The sequence below is a fragment of the Biomphalaria glabrata genome, chromosome 1, assembly GCF_947242115.1.
Source record: "Biomphalaria glabrata chromosome 1, xgBioGlab47.1, whole genome shotgun sequence".
Taxonomy (NCBI): Eukaryota; Metazoa; Mollusca; class Gastropoda; family Planorbidae; genus Biomphalaria; species Biomphalaria glabrata.
In genome coordinates this window covers 19163273-19183200 of record NC_074711.1, presented here as the reverse complement: position 1 = coordinate 19183200, position 19928 = coordinate 19163273, and the positions used below count along the sequence as shown (strand labels likewise).

At 34.8% G+C, this 19928-nt stretch overlaps 1 protein-coding gene across 11 annotated transcripts in view; it reads left to right on the top strand.

Annotated features, from left to right (window-relative positions):
• Nucleotides 1-19928, top strand: part of LOC106073239 (multiple C2 and transmembrane domain-containing protein 1-like) — a 163277-nt gene that overhangs the window by 120260 nt on the left and 23089 nt on the right. For 10 of the 11 annotated variants that reach the window (XM_056026658.1, XM_056026682.1, XM_056026655.1 and 7 more), the window contains 4 exons: nucleotides 4964-5106; nucleotides 5619-5698; nucleotides 12549-12657; nucleotides 14292-14309. In XM_056026658.1, the coding sequence (XP_055882633.1) occupies nucleotides 4964-5106; nucleotides 5619-5698; nucleotides 12549-12657; nucleotides 14292-14309 (350 nt within the window). The remainder of the gene's footprint in view (nucleotides 1-4963; nucleotides 5107-5618; nucleotides 5699-12548; nucleotides 12658-14291; nucleotides 14310-19928) is intronic. The other variant, XM_056026638.1, reaches the window with a different exon arrangement.

Sequence of the window (19928 nt, the reverse complement as noted above, 5' to 3'; positions counted from 1 at the left end):
TATAGGATAAACGGATATCTGAATTTCACTTTCAAACATTAGACGATTATCAAGTCCTGTGAAACAATGTTTGAACTATCCTCAATTCACCTCAAATTCGAAGAGGGTGGAGATAGAAGTTCACTTTGTTTTAAAATAATAGTTCCTCCCTTCAAGCCAATACGTGTGGAGCAGACGGTTTATAACGGACAGTGGTGCTTATTTCTTAGCCAATACACTCTCTCACCAGAACTGTCCAGATGTGAGCACTGCAGTTCTACATACTTTCGAACAAAAGAGTAAAACTCATATTTGAACGTGACACTACATTGTTACTTCATGTTTTGACATGACTACTCGCTGTAAAGTCTGAACGTGACAGTCGTTACACCGTAGTTAATTCAATTCTCAACGTGTCATCTGAGTGTTCACGTTGGGATATGACTTTACATTGTTAGTTCACGTCACAACGCCATATATCCATTTTTCTTTCATGATAATAAACATTCTCATTTGTTTCCATGAACAAAATCAATAGTTCCAATCAGACATGGTTGGCTTTTGTTTTGTTCATCAATCACTAAGAGTAGTTCAATGAAGCACAACAGCCTGAGCAGTAAGGCGTAGCCTGAGCACTGTGTCGATCACAAATGTTTTCATTTGTTTTTTAAACTTGCCTTCACTTGGCTGAACACAATTAGTGGCTTGCTGACTTAAACACACATTTTTAGTTTGAAAGTTTGGACGATGATTTGTAAAATAATAAATAAATAAATAAACTGTGGTTAGTTGAATATTTTTTGTAATGTGTTAACTCCACACCCCCGGTTATGTCAAAATTTCTTTTCATGAAAGTTATAATGGTGTAAATTGTCTCCTTTGAGCAGCCAATTGTGTCACGCATTGAGTTGAACCTGTCTTAGGGCTATCTGATTGGGACGCTTTCTTTCTCCTGTCTAAGGCAACCTTATTTTCTCACTGGAATCATATCAGGACGACTGTCTGCAGGGCGGTCTTAGGCCACTGCAACCTATGCGGCCGCAGTGGGCCCCACACTTTCATAGGCCCGCGCTCATTCTAGGTGTATATTATTAAATTAAATCATTATAACTTATATTGCAGGGTCTCCCGCGGCCTCCTGATATTCCACGGGCTCATGGAAATCTCCTGGAATGATAAAAATCTCTTGAAAATAATTTAATTTTCTAATACAAAATCGTAATTTTCACTTAGTTTTTATCCTTATCTCAACCCAGACAGGGCCCCGCGCAATCCGTTTCGCATAGGGCCCCGCAAATGTTAGGACCGGCCCTGACTGTCTGCTTCCACCATACTGTCCTATTTGACAAAATTTCTTCCCAAACAAAATCATTGATAGACGTAGTTCCGAGAACTGCATGCAGACATCTCTGTAGGTTGGAAGTTGTTTGAAGATACAACATTACGATCTATGGACCATTGCCATTATTATTACAGTTTAATTACCTCTATAAATGTATTAGTTGTAAAAAACAAAAAGTGTTCCTACTATGAATTTTGAGAAGCTTCCGTTTGATGTTAGTCCTAGTAACGTCGTGTTTGTGCAATCCTAGGATTAGCTGCTGGAACTCTGATCAATGCAACTTCCGCTACGGGGATTGACGGTAATTTTACTTTCAACCACCAGTTTAAAATGGAAACGTGTTTGGTTGAGCGCTTACATTTTAACTTAGCCAGCAGGGGGGGGGGGGCATTCCGCCGTGGACTCGTTCGTCTGCTAGCCAATAGGCTCTCCATTCAATATTTATTAAGCAGATTTCGACATGATGAATACAGGAGTAAGCTGCTGAAATGAAGAAATGAAGATGAAATGTGTATCATAAGGTCAACATGTTGAGGAAAAGAACCTATAATTGAGGTGTTATCTGTCGTGTTCTGTTAGCTCAACAGCTTGTGCTCTTTTGAGATTTAAGCTTTGATCAATGTAAATCCAAAAGTTCAAAGAAATTAGAAGAATTCACACTAATAATTACTACAGGAATACTGGTCTCATTTTTCTGGCCTGTTAAATAGACTTTTCTAGAAGCCACAGTGACTTTTGAACATTCTTATCTTATCTTATATAATACAGACGTTACTTCAAAAAAGAAGATGATTACGTCCTACGCGTCATGCATTTAGTCATGCATATTAACCAATGACTTAAATTCTGCCAAGTCACTGGTTTTCCTGGCTAGCTCAGGCAACCCATTCCATGCTCTAATAGCACTAGGAAAGAAGGAGTATTTGTACAAATTTGTCCTAGCATATGGGACGAGGAATGTGCCTTTATCTTTGTGTCTTCCAGAGTATTTTATTAAACTTTGTTTTTGTATTTGAAGATTATAGTTCAGTGTTTTATGTATGATTGCTACTTTACTTTTGAGCCTTCTGTCCTGAAGGCTTTCTAAATTTAGTGATTTTACAAGGTGTTGGCCAGCCGGTCTTGTTTACATCTGGAGTGGTCAAGATTTTATCTGGTGTCTAGAAGATATTTTTTTCTTCAACCTGCCTTAGATAATCTGACTTTTTGACACAAATGCGCATTCGAAGTTTACAGTTTTACTAAGCACTATTCAAACAGTTTTCACATGCTTATAAAAAAAAAAGTAAGCAGCTCGAGACATTGCGTTGCACGATGAGACCCAACTGTTGAACGGTTAAAGACATCAACCTATTTATTGCAACTGTGGTTCTGATGTTTTACCGTTTTAATTTGTCTAATTTTCGTAAAATTAAACTTAGTCTGGAGGTGTAGACACTCTATTTTGAACACATGTACGTCAACAGCTATCCCCGCATGGATTCATTAAAGAGTTCAATTTTAAAAAGTACATTTTGTTTGCGCACTGTCTTCTAAGCCTGGATCTATAGAACTATCATTAGCATTTTAAATAACCAGAATTCTTTTCGGAGAGGGGGGATTGAGGCGGGTAAAAATAGTTACTTTTTTTTTTAAAGATCATCATTAGTTATTGACAGTAAAAAATTCGTTCTTGCAAAAAAAGTCATCAGCTTCCTTAAGGAGGAATTGTCTTTTCTGTTTTAATTTCTTTTTGAATATGTTAATCTTGTTTTAATACAAGCTTTTTGAACAGAGCTGTGGTGCAAGAATTTTTTTTTCCGACCAGGAAGCCATCTGTAAAAACTAAGATAAGGTTTTGCAGTGCATTTTGATATTTAATGGCATACTTTTGTATGATCAAGTACAAGCTTAGTGGCTAAAAGCTGCTATAATTTTATTTGTAACGAAACAAGATGATGTGGGTTAAAAACGTCTAGAGGCCATAGAGTGAACTGCAAGAATATGTGACGAAATGTGAATTCTGGTGGAGAGTTTTATTTTACCTGAATTTAGGAGAAAAAAATGGTATGAAGTTACCTGACAAAGGTATTAAGAAATGAAGCTGACTCTGATGACAAGATATAATTTATCTGACACTGTGACACGATATAATTTATCTGACACTGTGACACGAAATGAAGTTATCTGACACTGTGACACGATATGAAGTTATCTGACAAAGATATTAAGAAATGAAGCTGACTCTGATGACAAGATATAATTTATCTGACACTGTGACACGATATAATTTATCTGACACTGTAACAAGATATAATTTATCTGACACTGTGACTCGATAGGAAGTTATCTGATGGCTGTCGATGATATTTCCAGCATCTTATTGAGGTTTGGGTTAAAAGAGACAAATGTAAGGTCTATTACAAATTGAAGAGAACGAACGACAGTTGAGGTTTGATGTCTGATAAAATAGTGGTAGTTTAAGAATTAGTACCCAGTTCTTGATCCTCTAGGTTCACGTTTAATCATCAAAATTAAAGCCTCGCGTCTTGATCTTAGTGCTATGCATGCTCGTTTAATGAATCGACTGTTCCGTTCATTTAAATTTCTTTCAAATGGGTCTTTTCGGAGGCCCTGGACCTAATCCCATGTGACCACAGACCTAAATAACTTGGTAAACCAAGCCGCAAGGGTCTATGTAAGACAAATGTGATGGAGCTTCGATTTTGTGTTTTAAAGTCTGGCTCGTGAGTAATCTACATCATCACATGCTCACATCCACCCACCCACTCACACACATTCGTTCCCTGCCTGGTCAGTAAGGACATCCTATCATTTCCTATGTTAGTGTCTTGAATGTAAAAATAAGAGTATAATGGCGTGCCTACAGTTAGTCAAATTCAACCCTTTTTTCAGAATCTTTGTTCAGCTTTATGGCTAATAAATTAAATCTATCATTATTTCCTAAAATGAAAAACCTTGTATTATAATACTATATGTACAACCTTGCGATGGATGCAGTAGTATTATATGATGCAGATGGATTATATATTGTAGTGTTTGAATTAAGTAATAGTATTTATGAATATTGGTAGATGACTTAAATTGCAAGACAAATATAGATATCTTTATCTCTTATATAAATGCATATCTAAATTCTTCCTAAATATATAAATGTTAAGCTTAACTTATCAGCAATTCTATCTTTAAAGCTAATCTTAAATGTAACTCGAACCCTAAAGATTTGTTCAAAATTAACCCTTTAATACTAAAGTGAAACTAAGCCTAACCCACTATTACAAATGTAACCCTAGTTATAAATCTCGAACTGTACACTGAGTATTCTATCAACTAGTAGGCCTACTAACCAGTAGCTTAAGCCGTAAGCCATAATGAATAAAGATTGACAATTGTAATTGTTCTTTTAAATTGAAAACGTCATATTTTAACTACCGACTAGGTCTGACTATTGTCCTTTGGTGTGTCTGGTTTTATTTCATGTTGTAATATGCATTTCGCATTTTGGACCTTATTTCCTTTGAGTCTGTATAGTCCATCAGGTTCCGTCAGACTGTAAGGAATAATCATACACCCCCTCCAAAAAAATAAAAAAAACCTAGCCTCATTCTGGCTGTGTCACTCTGACCAGTGTGTCTTCTGCAGGAACCAGTGATCCGTACGTGAAGTTCAAGATAGGGAATAAGGTTCTTTACAAAAGTCGTACTGTCTTCAAAAATCTGAACCCCAAGTGGGATGAACGCTTCTCTATACCAGTGGAGGACATCACGAAACCTATCAACATTAAAGTAAGTCAGCTTTCTCGAATACTACATCACACGCTGGGGAGGGGATTGTCAAGACAAGGCAGTTCATTCGTGTACATAGTAACTTCATTTATTTTAAAGAGCTGAATAATAAGTATGAATTAGGGATTTGAATGAATAACTTCACTATTGTTTTTTTTTTTTATATAAAGCCGAACGGTCTTTATACTTTTCATACAACTTACTAGTTAACTCTTGTCCATTGTTGCCTATGACCTTCACGTTGTCCTCACCATTGACCACTAGCTGTGTGTTTAGAAACTCTGCTTTCGCTCCTTATGTACTCACACCCGTGTGATGTGTTGTCTTTGATCACGTCAGCACATCATCAGACCAAGTACTTTCCTTAAATCTGCCATGATTTCACTCTATAACAACTCGGCCTACCATGATTGAAATACGTCAAATAAAATAACAACATATCAATGTTTAGCTCATGAAATGAAAGTCTTGTATCACTGGTCTCTGCTATTTCTGCATGGCTTATTCCTCAGGTATTTGATTATGATCGTGCCTGGAATGATGACCCAATGGGTGGCGTGGATCTGGACATCACCACACTGGAGGTCAACAAGTAAGTCACTTTGAAATATTCTTTGACCATCGGTACTTGTAATATATATATTACTAGGTTTGAGCTACACTGCTTCTAAATCACAATCTTCCAGATTTTAAAAAGTACCTCTCTCCATGGGCGTAGCCAGGATTTTTTTTCGGGGGGGGGGGGGGTTGGGGGGGGATTTTTTTCTCCCGCCCCCTCCCCCGCGAAATTTTTTTTAATATGTATTTATGTGTGTGTGTATGTGTGTACGTAATCTTTATTGCATTCTGACCCTTCATTCTTTCGGAAGACGTTTATTGTGCCCTAGAATAGGTTCTTCCATGAGTTAGTGGAAAAATTGTAGATTCCCCGCCAATACTATCAGGGGTCTGGGGGAGCGCTAGGAGCTCCCCAGCGCGGGGCGAAGCCCCTCCGCCAAGCACTATTTCTGGTATTGAAAGCCAACAAAATGCATATTCTGAGGTATCTACTGTGCATTTTCCTGCTATTAAAAAGTTTTATTTCAAAAACCTAATGTGCTATTCTTACTGACTTAGACCCTACCGCGCCGTTCGGATCATTTGACGTCAAGCTGTTTCCATAAAATCTGTCACTGGTAATGTCTGAAGCCTCTTCCCACCTGCCATGAGGACCTCAATGAATGAGTGGCGTCAAGTTGTACTAGGATATCATTGCAACTCTTCTTATACGTAATTCATTTTGTCGGAGAACATGTCCCGCAAACCTCATGCGTCGCTCTCTCACAATCTTACTAAAGGGTCGACTCCCAGTTCGGCATAGGATTTCCTTGATTTAAACCCGATCTCTATAACTGACTCCTAAAATCTGTCTTAGCCATCTTTGTTGAGCCACATTTAGTGTTTTTCAATTTCGGCAGATGACTATTCACTGCAGTTTATTAAGGGAGCCCTGCCACTGGTAAAAATGTGTAACCACTCTTGAATACGCTCTTGGAATTAAGTGACTGTAGTTTGCTTTAGATTTTATATAGAAAAGAGAAGTTTTATCGTCAAATCATCTGTTGGGGGTTTTCCACCTCAAAATGCTCTGTAGGGGGATCTTAAACTCAAAACCATCTGGAGGGATTTTAAACTTTAAAGAAACGCCATCTGTAGAAGAGGGGTTTAAACTCAAAACCCCCGAATGGATTGGCTACGCTCAAATAATTTTAGTGTGTAATTTGCTTTTTTTTTATATTGAAGAGGTATTTTTAGCATTAAACCCCTCTGAATGGGGGTTTAAACTCAAAACCCCTTTTGGCAACGCTCATAGCATTTTGAGTGCGTAATTTGCTTTTTTTCTTACACTGAAGATTTATTTTTTAGCCTCAAACCCCCCTGGCGAGGGTTTAAACTCAAAACCCCTTTGGCTGCGTTAATAGATTTTAGTGTGAGTAATTTGCTTTTATTTATATTGAAGAGGTACTTTTTAGCTTCAAATTCCACTGGAGGGGAGTTTAAACTCAAAACCCCTTTGACTACACTCAAAAAATTTTGAGTGTATAATTTGCTTTGTTTTTATTATTAAAGAGTATTTTTTACCTTCAAACCCCGCTGAAGTGGGGTTTAAACTCAAATCTGAGTTAAAATCCATTTAGCTACGCTCATAACATTTTGAGTGCGTAATTAACTTTTTTTTATATTGAAGAGGGGGTTTATCGTAAATTTTGGAGGGGGTTTTAAAATCAAAATCTCCCTTAACTGTGATATTGGAATTAGGGGATTTTCGTTTGTTATATAGAAGAGAGGGGGGGGGTTAACTGCAAAAACCCCAAGTAGGGGGTTTAAAACTCAAAACCCCTAGTAAGGGGTTTTAAACTCAAAACCCCTGGTAGGGGTTTTTAAACTCGAACCCCCCTGGTAGGGGTTTTAAACTCAAAACCCCCATTGGTTGTGCTGGGGCAATTGATGGTATATTAGTATTAAAATCTCACCTAAAATAAACAAAATAAAAGCAAAAAATCATTCACTAAATTCCGATCCACCCCCCAAGGGGGGGGGGATTTCATTTCGGGGGGGGGGGTTTGAACCCCAACCCCCCCCCCCCCTGGCTACGCCCATGCCTCTCTCTCTCCATCATTTTGTTGATCTTTCTTTCTCTGTCTCGTTTTTTCACCTGAGAATATATTGTATCACAGTAGGCGTAAGAGTAAAAGTATAGTAAATTACTAAGTGTAGGTTAACATAGGATTCATCTCGTAGCTTTCTTTACCAAGAGGTCCGAACAAGATATGTCCCTAAAACACCCCTATAGAAAGCAGACTATATGGAGAGCTCATTGATTTGGAAACCTTTGTGCAGTTCATCTCTTATATTGTTGTAGTCATCTGAACTCTCCAACATAGTAATGACAGCGAGGAAGAAGAATCATCTCGTAGCTGTTTAGTTGCTGTAGTTAAGCGATTTAAAAACCTGAGTAAAAAGCATACATCTATTGGTTCCTTCCTCTTATCTAAATAACCATATAGTGTCATTGCCTCCAAAGTTATACGTTAAAAACTTAATGAGTTACTTCGATCTCAGCGCGGCTCTGATTTCCATCTCGCCACACCACATGTTGTATGTTTATAATGTGTCCATCCATTTCTCTACACAGATGGTTAGGTCATTACAACATGTGTATCCCAGTGGTTCTACAATTCTTTTCGCCTCATTGACTTATTTGTCCATAAAATAATCACAATGGCTTTCTTTGAATAACTTGAAAATGATGAACTGTTTTAAAGTGTGTTAAAACGTGATATATATTCATTGCAGAAAATGGTTTTGTTCATCGGCGGAATATTTAGACAAAAGTTTGGTGTCAAAAGTGGAACCACTAAATTAAAAAAAAAAAAAAAAGACAAATTAATCAAGATCAAAATTGAATTTTGCAACTCTTAAAAAACTGAAGTGTGAGTGTGGGCGTGAGTTTTTTCCGAAAGAAAACTCAACATGTTTAGTAACTACTAGATGACCTCCGTTTCCATCCAGTACCGCTCCCGGCTATAGAGCTAATGATGAACCAACTAGACAAGAGGAGACAATCCGCATTATCAATCGGACCTTTTTAAAAGATTTCTTTGGTGGCCTGCTCTTGACAATGGCCTCGAGGCTATGCAAAAAGAAGGAGATGGTCACATCTTAAGATCTTATAGGGCCTGTTTGCGTCATTTAAAAAAAATGTAATAGTGGAATTTAATTTCGTGTATATTTCTGAGTTAAGAATGATCCCATAAATTATAAACTGTGTTGTATGTCCACGGCTGTTCAATAAATAGATTGGTTTTGGGTAGGAAATTGTCTTACAAAACTTTATTCTACTGTATATGTTTATAGTAAACAGCAAGCGTCTTAGTATATATGCTAAGAAAGAAACCATATAGTAGTTAACATCTCATATTCCATAATCAGGTTTGGCTACTTATTGACTGCCCACTAGTTGCATCATTGATGAAGTCTCTCAATGATACCAAGAGTCATATTGTATATCCATAATGATAATAATGCACCACCATGTCAGAGATATCTATGTTTGATGAATACTGTATACTTATCTTATCTTATATAATACAGACGTTACTTCAAAAAAGAAGATGATTACGTCCTACGCGTCATGCATTTAGTCATGCATATTAACCAATGACTTAAATTCTGCCAAGTCACTGGTTTTCCTGGCTAGCTCAGGCAACCCATTCCATGCTCTAATAGCACTAGGGAAGAAGGAGTATTTGTACAAATTTGTCCTAGCATATGGGACGAGGAATGTGCCTTTATCTTTGTGTCTTTCAGAGTATTTTATTAAATTTTGTTTTTGTATTTGGAGATTATGGTTCAGTGTTTTATGTATTATTGCTACTTTACTTTTGAGCCTTCTGTCCTGAAGGCTTTCTAAATTTAGTGATTTTACTAAAGGTGTTACTCTAGTCAAATGTGAATATTCGTTTGTTATGAATCGCACTGCTCTATTTTGTGTCTGTTCTAGTTTCTTAATGTTTTCTTGAGTTGAGGGGTCCCAAACAGAGGATGCATATTCTATTATTGGCCTAACCAAGGTTAAATAACATTTTAGTTTTATGTTCTTATTTGATTTATAGAAATTTCTTTTAATAAATCCTAATGCTTTGTTTGATTTTTTTGTAGTTTCATCAATATGTGGATTCCATGACAGTTTTTCATTTATTATAACACCTAGGTATTTTGCGTTTTTAGTCTGTGTTACTGGTTTGCCATGAATAAGATAAGTGGAATTAATTTGTTTTAGTTTTTTTGTTACTCTTAACAACTGACATTTTTCTGGGTGGAAAGCCATGCTCCAATTTGATTCCCATTTCTGTAATTCATCTAATTCTCTTTGTAAAATATCTGTGTCTTGTGTTGTTTTTATTGTTCTATATATTATGCAATCGTCTGCAAATAATCTGACTTTTGTTCCTGAAGTAATGCAATTTGGTAAATCATTTATGTAAATTAAAAATAGTAGTGGACCCAAGACTGTTCCTTGAGGTACACCTGAGTTTACTGTTATCGGTGTTGATTTAGAGCCATTTATTATTACAGTTTGTTCTCTCCCTATCAGAAAGTCTTTAATCCACTGATGCAGTGGACCATTAATGCCGAAATATTTTAATTTTTTAAGCAAACTATGGTGGTGAACTTTGTCAAAATCCATCTATCCCATCCCAGTGGCGCTACAGCCCATGGAGGGCTCTGGCCTGCTTTAACACATCCTTCCATTCAGATCTCTCCTGGGCCTTTCGTCTCCACGCCCTAACCCCAAGCTGCTTCAGATCTGCTTCCACGTCATCTATCCATCGCATTCGGGGTCTGCCTTTGAGTCGCCTGCCTTTTGGTTTTTGCCTGTATACAATTTTCGCCCCTCTGTTGTCTGACATTCTTTCAAGGTGACCTGCCCAACGTAGTCTGTTCTTTTTTATTTCGTTCACTATTGGTGGGTCTTCATATAATTGATATAACTTTGTCAAAAGCCTTAGAAAAATCTAGTAAGATAGCATCTATTTGTTCACTATTATCTAAACCTTTTGAAAAATCATCAATTAGTCCTATTAGTTGTGTTTCACATGATCTATATTTCCTAAAGCCATGTTGGTATGGTGTGAGGACATTATGTTTGTCTAAGTGGTTTATGATGTTGCTACATATTATGTGTTCTAGGATTTTACATGTGATGCTGGTAAGTGATACTGGTCTGTAGTTTCCTGGGTCAGATTTTTCTCCTTTTTTAAATAGGGGGGTGACATTAGCTTCTTTCCAGTCCTTTGGTACTCTGCCCTGGTTAAGTGAAGCCTGAAAGAGTATTTTGAACACTGGGGCTAGCTCATTACTTAGTTCTTTGAGTAATCTAGCTGGAATACCATCAGGTCCAGAAGCTTTATTTGGTTTGGTGTTGGCTAATAGTTTTTGAATTCCATTTTCTTGTACTACTATATCTTCTATGTTGTCTACTTGGTTCAAATTCAGTAATATGTCTTTGTCTCCTGGGGCTGAGAATGCTGATGCAAAGTATTTGTTTAGAATGTTTGCTTTAGTTTCATTATCATTATGTATTATGTTATGTTCATCTTTTAATGGCGCTACGCCTGTTGTTTCCATTTTCTTAGACTTAATGTATGACCATAGGTTTTTGTTGTTGTCTTTAGATATTACATTGTTTATGTATTCACTCTGCAGCTGTCTGCTTACTTTTTGGGCTAAGTGTTTAATTTTTATATACTTTTTGTAAACTCTTTCTGCATTAGTTTCTTTAAATTTTCTATATAGGTTTTCCTTCTGTTTACAAAGCTTCTTTAGTCTATTATTAAACCAGCATTTATTTATTTTGTTTGATGTGTATTTAGTTGGTATTTGATTTTCTATAATGCTTTTAAGATGGTTTTTAATGAAATTCCAGAGGTCTTCGACTGATTAGTTAATGTATTTTTCTAATAAGAATGTTTGTTGAAAGTTTAATGCAGCTTTAATGCTATACTTTCTAATTGGCTACTAGATCTAATAATTTTTCATTCTAAGAAACATATATTTTGTTTCCATTTTCAAATAAATAATAATTTAAAGTGAAAAACATCTCATGAGAATAAAACAAAAAGAACACAGGCATAGAGGAGTCGTTTTCAGCGTTATCCATCTAACAAAACATTTTGATGCTTAACAGTATTGTCTCCCCTGTTTTTTTTTTTTTTTTAGCACTATTTAAATTTCATTCCCATGTGAATAATATTATCTCCCTTGTTTTTTGTGTTTGTTTTTCAATAGCTTTTTTTTTTTTAAATTTCATAATCATAATCAAAACCCACCACTAGCTTCACATTTTCTAATTTTCTTATATTACTGTGATCAGCTATTCCATTTTTTTTAAATTTTAATATTCTTTAAATCAAAAGCAAAGTTATTACATCATTTTCTCTCTCTTAATTATCTATAGACATCATTAAACGTTGCATAAGATAGATGTATATTCTATAAAAAGAATTTAACAGAAGTGTAGTATTATGAAGTAGATTAATTGTATATATATCCAAGGGAAGCAAAAAAGAGGGACGGATGCAGCTGTTTTTTTTTTTTTTTTATTTCACATCCATAATGACAAACTTCTTTTTCTGTTTGTTTATTATTTTGTATACAGTTCATTTCCTTTTGATTTTTTTTTTTTTTACTCTCACCAACAACAAAAAAATCTGATTTATTTATTGATTCTTCAGGCTTTGGATCAAAGTAAATTATCCTGATGAGATAGCTTTGCCATGTTTTTTTTAATAATTTTGTTATGTTATAAAATATTATGTACAACAGATTGGGACAATCCTATTTACTTTTGCAGTTTCAGTGATTCTCAAATTAAACAGTTTTCATTGGACTTGTTTCAGGGAAACAGATTTAAAACTGCTGCTGACAGAGCGAGGGAACAGTGAGTACATGGGCTACCTCCTGCTGGCATGTTCCTTGGTGCCCAAGTCACAGGAACCCAAAGAACAGGTAGGGCACTTCTTGTCACCTTTGAAAATTGACTTAATTAGAACCACTAAACACATGTATTTGTTGGGGAAATAGTTTAACTAGATTTTTTAGGTAGACTAGAGCTACATGTTTCTAATGTTTCAGCCCTTGGTACAGTAAAACTAAGCGCTGGACGTTACAGTATGTCTTTCCTTGTTTCAATCTCATTTCTGTATTTCTAACTTGTAAAATGTGTTTCTTTAATAATGCTGTCAATCGTCAGTAGGCTTTTAGTTCAAGTTAAATACTTATACTTGCATAATTGTCTCAATCAGAACAAACTAGTAATCCAAAGCATTAAATACAAATCCTTAAACAGTATCTCCCCCCCTCCACTTTTGAGGGCAACATGTTGATTGAATGTATCAGCTCCATGTTTCCACAAATACTTCCTTCATGTGTCAATGTTTCTGTATTAGTATGTCTTGTATTCCTTGTACTCTGTACAGACATTTCATCCTGGGAAAAACATTTTGATTTTAAACATCTTTTCTAACTTTAGATTGTATGTTTATTATTACAATTTGGATATTAGAATATTAAGTATAAATTACTTGTAGCATCATTTTTGTTTTGGTTTTCATAATGACATAAACATTTTTAATCGCATTAATATTAAAAAGTTGAAGTTGGCTAAGATTATTTGTTTCAACCCTGTTATTGATTTCATTATGAACATTATAATCAAACAAAAAAAAAAAAGCAATTTATTATTTGATGATGTTTACTCCATCAGTTATTAAACGATGACTGATGTCATGGAGATAAGAGCCCTTCTTTATAAAATACAATGTAATAAACCTAAATTATTTTGTATTGTTGTTATTATTATGGACTCTCATGTTGATGAAATAATTAAGAAATTAAACAGAATTAATTTTATTAAATTAAAAAAAAATCAAACAAGAGCATAAAACTAGAATGCATTTGTAACTTTGATAAATACCAATATTAGAATACATATCCTCTGATTGGGACCCTCAACTCAACAAGACTAGAACAGATGTGAAATAGTCACATTTGACAAGAGTAACACCAATAGTAACATGACTTAACTTAGAAACACTTCAGGACAGAACAGGAATTACTACACACAAAAAAAACAACAACCTGCAAAGACATAGTAGTGTTTATTTAACTTAGAATTATAAAATAGTATTGGCCCATGTAAAATAAAAAAAAGTGTTTCTTTTTTTTTTTTCAATATTCCAACATTGCCCTTAATCACTGTTATCTTCTCCATCAAAGTACAATTTATTAAAAATTAATACCAAAGTAATAAAAGTCTAGACACTCTACCAAACATTGCATCAGACTTTAAAGTGGCTTGGTTGAAAAGTTCAGATTTAAGTATATCTCTGCTTTGGTGCATATGACAATACATGTTAAAAGATCTTGCTGTAGAACTCTACTACAACAAGAGTGTTGCATATTGAATCTCTTGCACAATGATTAGAGGCTTTCATTTTCTTCACCCAAAAATTGTGAACCCAAGCACAAAAACACATTTGTGAATGTTTCTGGCTTTCTGTGTAATACTGAATTTATGCCAATGTCAATTTTCAGTATCAACAATCTGTTGTATCGTTACATTGTTGTATAATGTTTTTCAGGGGTCTAAAAAGTCCTCGGTGAGTCATCCATTTGGACTCAATAGTTTGTTTTTTTCCTTAATGTTTTTTTTTCTTCTATTATAGTGCACATTTTGACTATTCACTATAAATTTATATTTAAATATTTGTTTTTGGTCCTACATATTGTTTATAAGATATTATAGCTATTTAAATAATCTGCTCACAGTTTAGAAGCTTTAATGTAAATGCCTATTTATTATCCATGACCAAATAATGACTTGTTCTTTACTTTGGATTGTATTACATGTATATATGATTGTTACATTCATAGTTTTTTTTTTTTTTTAATTATTCCAATTATTGTTAATTTTGTAACTTTTTTTTTTACTTTTGTAATATGAATAACGTTTAACAAAAAAAATTTTTACAGTGAAAGAAATAATTTCTTTAATATCCCCTCAATTGTACCTTGCATGTTTTACATTTTCATATAAACTCATATTTAAACTAATTTCTTTATTGTTTTAAATCTTTAATTTTATTCTATCAGTGTGTTTTTTTAAATTCTCAATTATTGTCACTTTGACCCATATTACAGTTACTATTACTATAATTTAAATTTAACTTGTATGTTTTAGCCTACAATTAAAATCAATCCTTATAGCCATTTTAACAAACAGACAAAAACAAAAAAAAAAAAAAAAACATTTTAATAGAACTAGTTCCTTTAAAAAATTTGTTTCTTCTGTAATAAAATTTAACTTGCATAAATAATAATTTTCCATAACATTCAGATTTAAAGGAAATTAGAACATTTTAAACTCTTTTCTTCCGATTGTTTTTGTTCAGTAATAATAGTGTGCAGTATGATAGTATGATAGTAGTGTGTTAACAATTCAGCCCTTGTAAGCAAGACTTTATCTTCTAATGAAAAATTAAAACATTTATTATTTGATTTTTTAAAAAAGGTTACTATTTAATTAATTATTTGGTTTTATTTGCTTGTTTTAAAATGCAATTAGATCATTGAACCTATTCTCCAAATAACTTTTAAAAAATAACTAAGTTAAGTTTAAATCTCAAATGAACTATTATAGATACATAGATGTAAGCATAACGTAAGACTGCCTTTATTCAACTTTAATATGCCCTAATGTTACTAAATAATGGTGAATCATTGATGTTATCATGTGAATGCCATGAATTCTATTACAGTAACAATGCTGCCCTTGTAACACGTTTTTGTCTGTCAAACTGTCTGCTTTTTGCAAAACTGTAATCACATATTTAACCCATGTTTGTGTTGATCAATTTGTAGTTGGCTAGACTGAGTTTAGATCTAGTTCAATTAGATTCCTAACTTTCAAATGGCTATGTCTGGTTGACTTTATTTCTTACTGTTACCTTGGGGAGCCTGAGATTTAGTCACTTGAGATTTATAAATGGCATAGCCTACCTGTGGAAACGTTTATATGATGACAATATATGAAAAGGCTAAAAATTTCTTATTGAGTAGCAATTTTATGTCTACATTGTACATAGACTAGGTCTAAATTGTGTTCATAGACCTTCAATATACACTGAGAGTATTTAATTAGTGCAGTCTCATGTCCTTGCTTATAGCACTGTTACAGTTTCACTTGCGGGGCATTTGATAGATGATAAGTTTAACAGATAACTATTTAACTGAACACCGCTTTCATTTTCTTACAATTTTAGTAACTGTCTTTTATGTGATGTATAATTATTTTCATAAATAACAATTATATATAACTTCTTTTACAATTTTGAAATAGTTTATAAAACTATAAATAGATTAACATTTATTGAGAAAATCTTTAATAAATTGTCGACTTGGGCGGGGTCTGGGGCTTATATTTAAACCATTTTTTATAAAAAAAATTAAATTGAAAGTGGAGAATTTGTAAAAAAAAAAAAAAAAAAAAAAAAAATGTAAAACAATAAAAATCGATTCTAAATATTCCCCATTGATGCTCTTGACCATGCCTGGTTGTGTGTCTTTCTATAGGCCTATATTGCATTTACGCTGCAGTTGTATTACCATTGCTTGAAATGTAAAATTGTATTAGTTTTGTTTAATTCTCGCAGTATCATATCATTTTGCTTTGCTCCATTTAATAGCTAGACTTAAAGTACACTTAAAAGATTAACGAGGGGCGAAATTAATTTTTTTTTTTATTAAATTGAAATGTAAGTATTGCTAATAAATGATAACCTATAATCCTTCAAGCAGATATAGGACGCAGTTATTCATAATCCATGTTTAAAAATGATACGGTCACACAACTTCAAATTACTACATCTACCGAATATAATGTACATCTGTTACTTGGTAATTTCATTTTCTAATGGTCAGTCATCGGACATTGGTTTCTGGAGAAAGCATATTTCTTAGTTCGTATCCTACGCCACATGTGTAGGCCTAAAAATAGGGCCTACTCCTTCTTTTCTATTAGAGCATGGAATAGGTTGCCTGAATCAGCCAGGAAAACCAACGACTTGGTAGAGTGTAAGTCATTGATTAACATGAAAGACAGATTAGCCTAGGGACAAGCGTAGGACGTAATCATCTTTTTTTAAAGTAACCTCTATATTGTATAAGATAAGAACTGGAATGAATGAACAAAATCAATTCTACACATATATATCTGAATCACATGCTTTCTCTATATATATAACAGCTGGTCTTGTGATAGAAAGTAACCATCATCCTCAAACTTATTCGACCTTCTTTCTTTTCTTGGAAAAAAAATATGACTACCTGGCCGTGTGATTTGCGCTTAGGACTGTCACTACGGTTCCAATTTTAACCCCTGAGAGTGTCCTGCGGTCCTGTTGGAGATTTGAACTCTATAATAATAGTAATAGTCTTCAGTTCTGGAGGAACGTTCGAAACTTATCCAACAAAAGTAGCGCTCGGCTTTGTGTTTGGACTTGTTGTTACTCATTGTTGATGTGGACATTTTTCTTGTTACTCATTGTTGATGTGGACATTTTTCTTGTTACTCATTGTTGATGTGGACATTTTTCTTGTTACTCATTGTTAATGTGGACATTTCTCTTGCATTGTTGATGTGGACATTTTTGTTGTTACTCATTGTTAATGTGGACATTTGCTACTTCAGACTCGTCCACAGTCAAGTAGGCCTATGTAGGCCTACATCCAGAGATCTACATCGAAATGGAACTGACATTTTTTTAAAATGTTAAGCAGCATCGTACTTCTTTATTAAATGTCATTTTTTTTATTGGGGGGGGGGAGTAAGTGTTGTCTTTTCAAGCATCTGAGTGCCACGAACACGTGCAAGCTTTTTAAAAATAATTTTATATATTTTCGAAATCTGTTGCAATACCATCATTTGAGCCTTTACTTTGTGCCAGGACATTGGATGGGTTTCAAATGTCAGAAATGAGGACAAAAAAACTATCCAATTAAAATGTTCGAAGTGCACCCCCCCCCCCCCACCCTCCACAGCATTGGCAAGGATCCGCCCATTTCTTTACTTCCTCTCCAAAGACACTAAATGGACTAGAACAAAGCCACGGCATTATCTATAATTTAATGCACAACGAATTTTCTGCTACACTTTTCATTCAGCTTCCTTCTATTTAGAAGTAGGTCACTGAGATTTGTATACAAGTCTTAGACTTCATGCAGTTTATTTTCAGTCTTGTTACGTTGCAGTGTTGCCACAATAACCTTTTTTGTTTCTGCTCCAATAACTATGGACGCGGCTAAATGAAAGCGGACTCGTTCTATCTGCGCACTATTAGTTGGCGTCATTTATTAAAGAGCTCAGCGCGTGCTGTTGAAATGTAAACGTACACCTGGACAGTCACGTGGGTAAATAATTAAATCGAAGTCTGTTACAGACTTGAATTATTTGTACAGGACGCGTGTTTCAATGTGTAAGAGTCTCAGGTCGAACTATTGGTATTGACTTGACCATAGAGTATGTGCACAAGAGACAAGGATGAGGGAAAACTTACGAGTAACGAGACAGGGATATGTCCATAGTTCTGGGCTGTGGGAAAGAAATGATGTAGTGAAATAGGACGGAGAAGCTGTTAGGGAAGTCCCTGGGCATCTTGCTCGTCACCTCTCTCTCTCTCTCTCTCTCTCTCTCCTCCCTCCCTATCTCTTTCTCCCTCCCTCCTCTTGCCTTTTAAATTAAATCTGGGTCATCTCGCCAAAGACTGTTAAAATCAATATCTCGCGACATATAAAAGGATGGATTAAAAAAAAAAAGGAGCTTCTGCTCCACGTTGTGAGTAATGGGAGATAAAACTGTTCAGTATTGTGAAGATACAAGTCTTAGCCCTTGTTTTCTGCCTACTGCCTTAGAATGGAAACTTGTTAACATGAAAATAATCATAGTAATTACAATGAAAAGATTATTTAAAGTAAATTATTAGAACCATTCTGTTTATGACAGTATATTATGTCACTCAGCCCCTAAATTCCCTGACACAAAATAGTTTTGATTAAATTCCATTGACGTTTGACTTGACCGTTTGGAAACATTGGTTCAGAAATATTCAAGATCATTACGTACTATCCCGAATCTCAGTACAATAGCAAAAAGGGGGGGGGGGGGGAGCTGGCAGTTTTCAAACCCAGGATCGTCGTGAAGACTGTGATAGTAAATGTTATTGTCTTGTCAGCCCCGTCCTGTTATTGTAACCCAGTAACCCACATTGCTGGCATGTTGAAAGAATGTGCTAATTAACAGATAAGGGGGATAATTGAATTCCTTTTAGGCCTATATATATGGACGATCTAACTTGAATAAAGCAGCATTTAAACAGACAAAAAAGTGTTTGTTAGTCTCTACTAGCCTACTATTACATGGTGTCAGATGGACCGACTCCACCCGCCACAACCGCTGGAATTTAATGGAAATGTTGCAGAAAACTGGAGAAGTTTTAAACAGTCGTTTCAAATTTACACAATAGCAAGTGGACTTGATACTAAAAGTAAAGAAGTACAGTCCATGACGTTGCTACATGTAATTGGCCACGAAGCAGTTCAAGTCTACAATACATTCCAGTGGACGGACGATGAGTGTGAAGACTGTGAAATCAGCAAGTCTTTTCATACACTGAATTGCATTTTAAACAAGTTTGAAAAATACTGCCTTCCCAGGAAGAATGTAACGATTGAAAGGCATATTTTTTTCAAGAGAAGCCAAAATGAAGGAGAAACCTTTGACAGCTTTTTGACCGACCTCAAACTCAAGGCAAGGTCTTGTGAATTTGAATCACTAAAAGATTCACTAATTAAAGATCAAATAGTAGGCGGTATAAAAAATGACAGCACAAGAGCAAGACTTTTAAGAGAACCTGATCTAAACATTATAAAGGCTGAACACATTTGCCGAGCAGCGGAATCAACTGAATGGCAACTCAAAGTCATGAAAGAAGAATGTGACGTTCAAGCGATTTCTTCAGCTACAAAGAACTTTAGTAGAACGAAATCAACCTTGAACTGCAGTAATTGTGGCAGACAACATTTACCAAAGCAGTGTCCAGCTTACGGTAAAATATGTCACAAATGTCACAAAATGAACCATTTTTCTAATGTATGCAGATCAAATAACATCCAATTCATCAATTACAAGACTGAAGCTACAGATGATACCAAGACTGAAACGT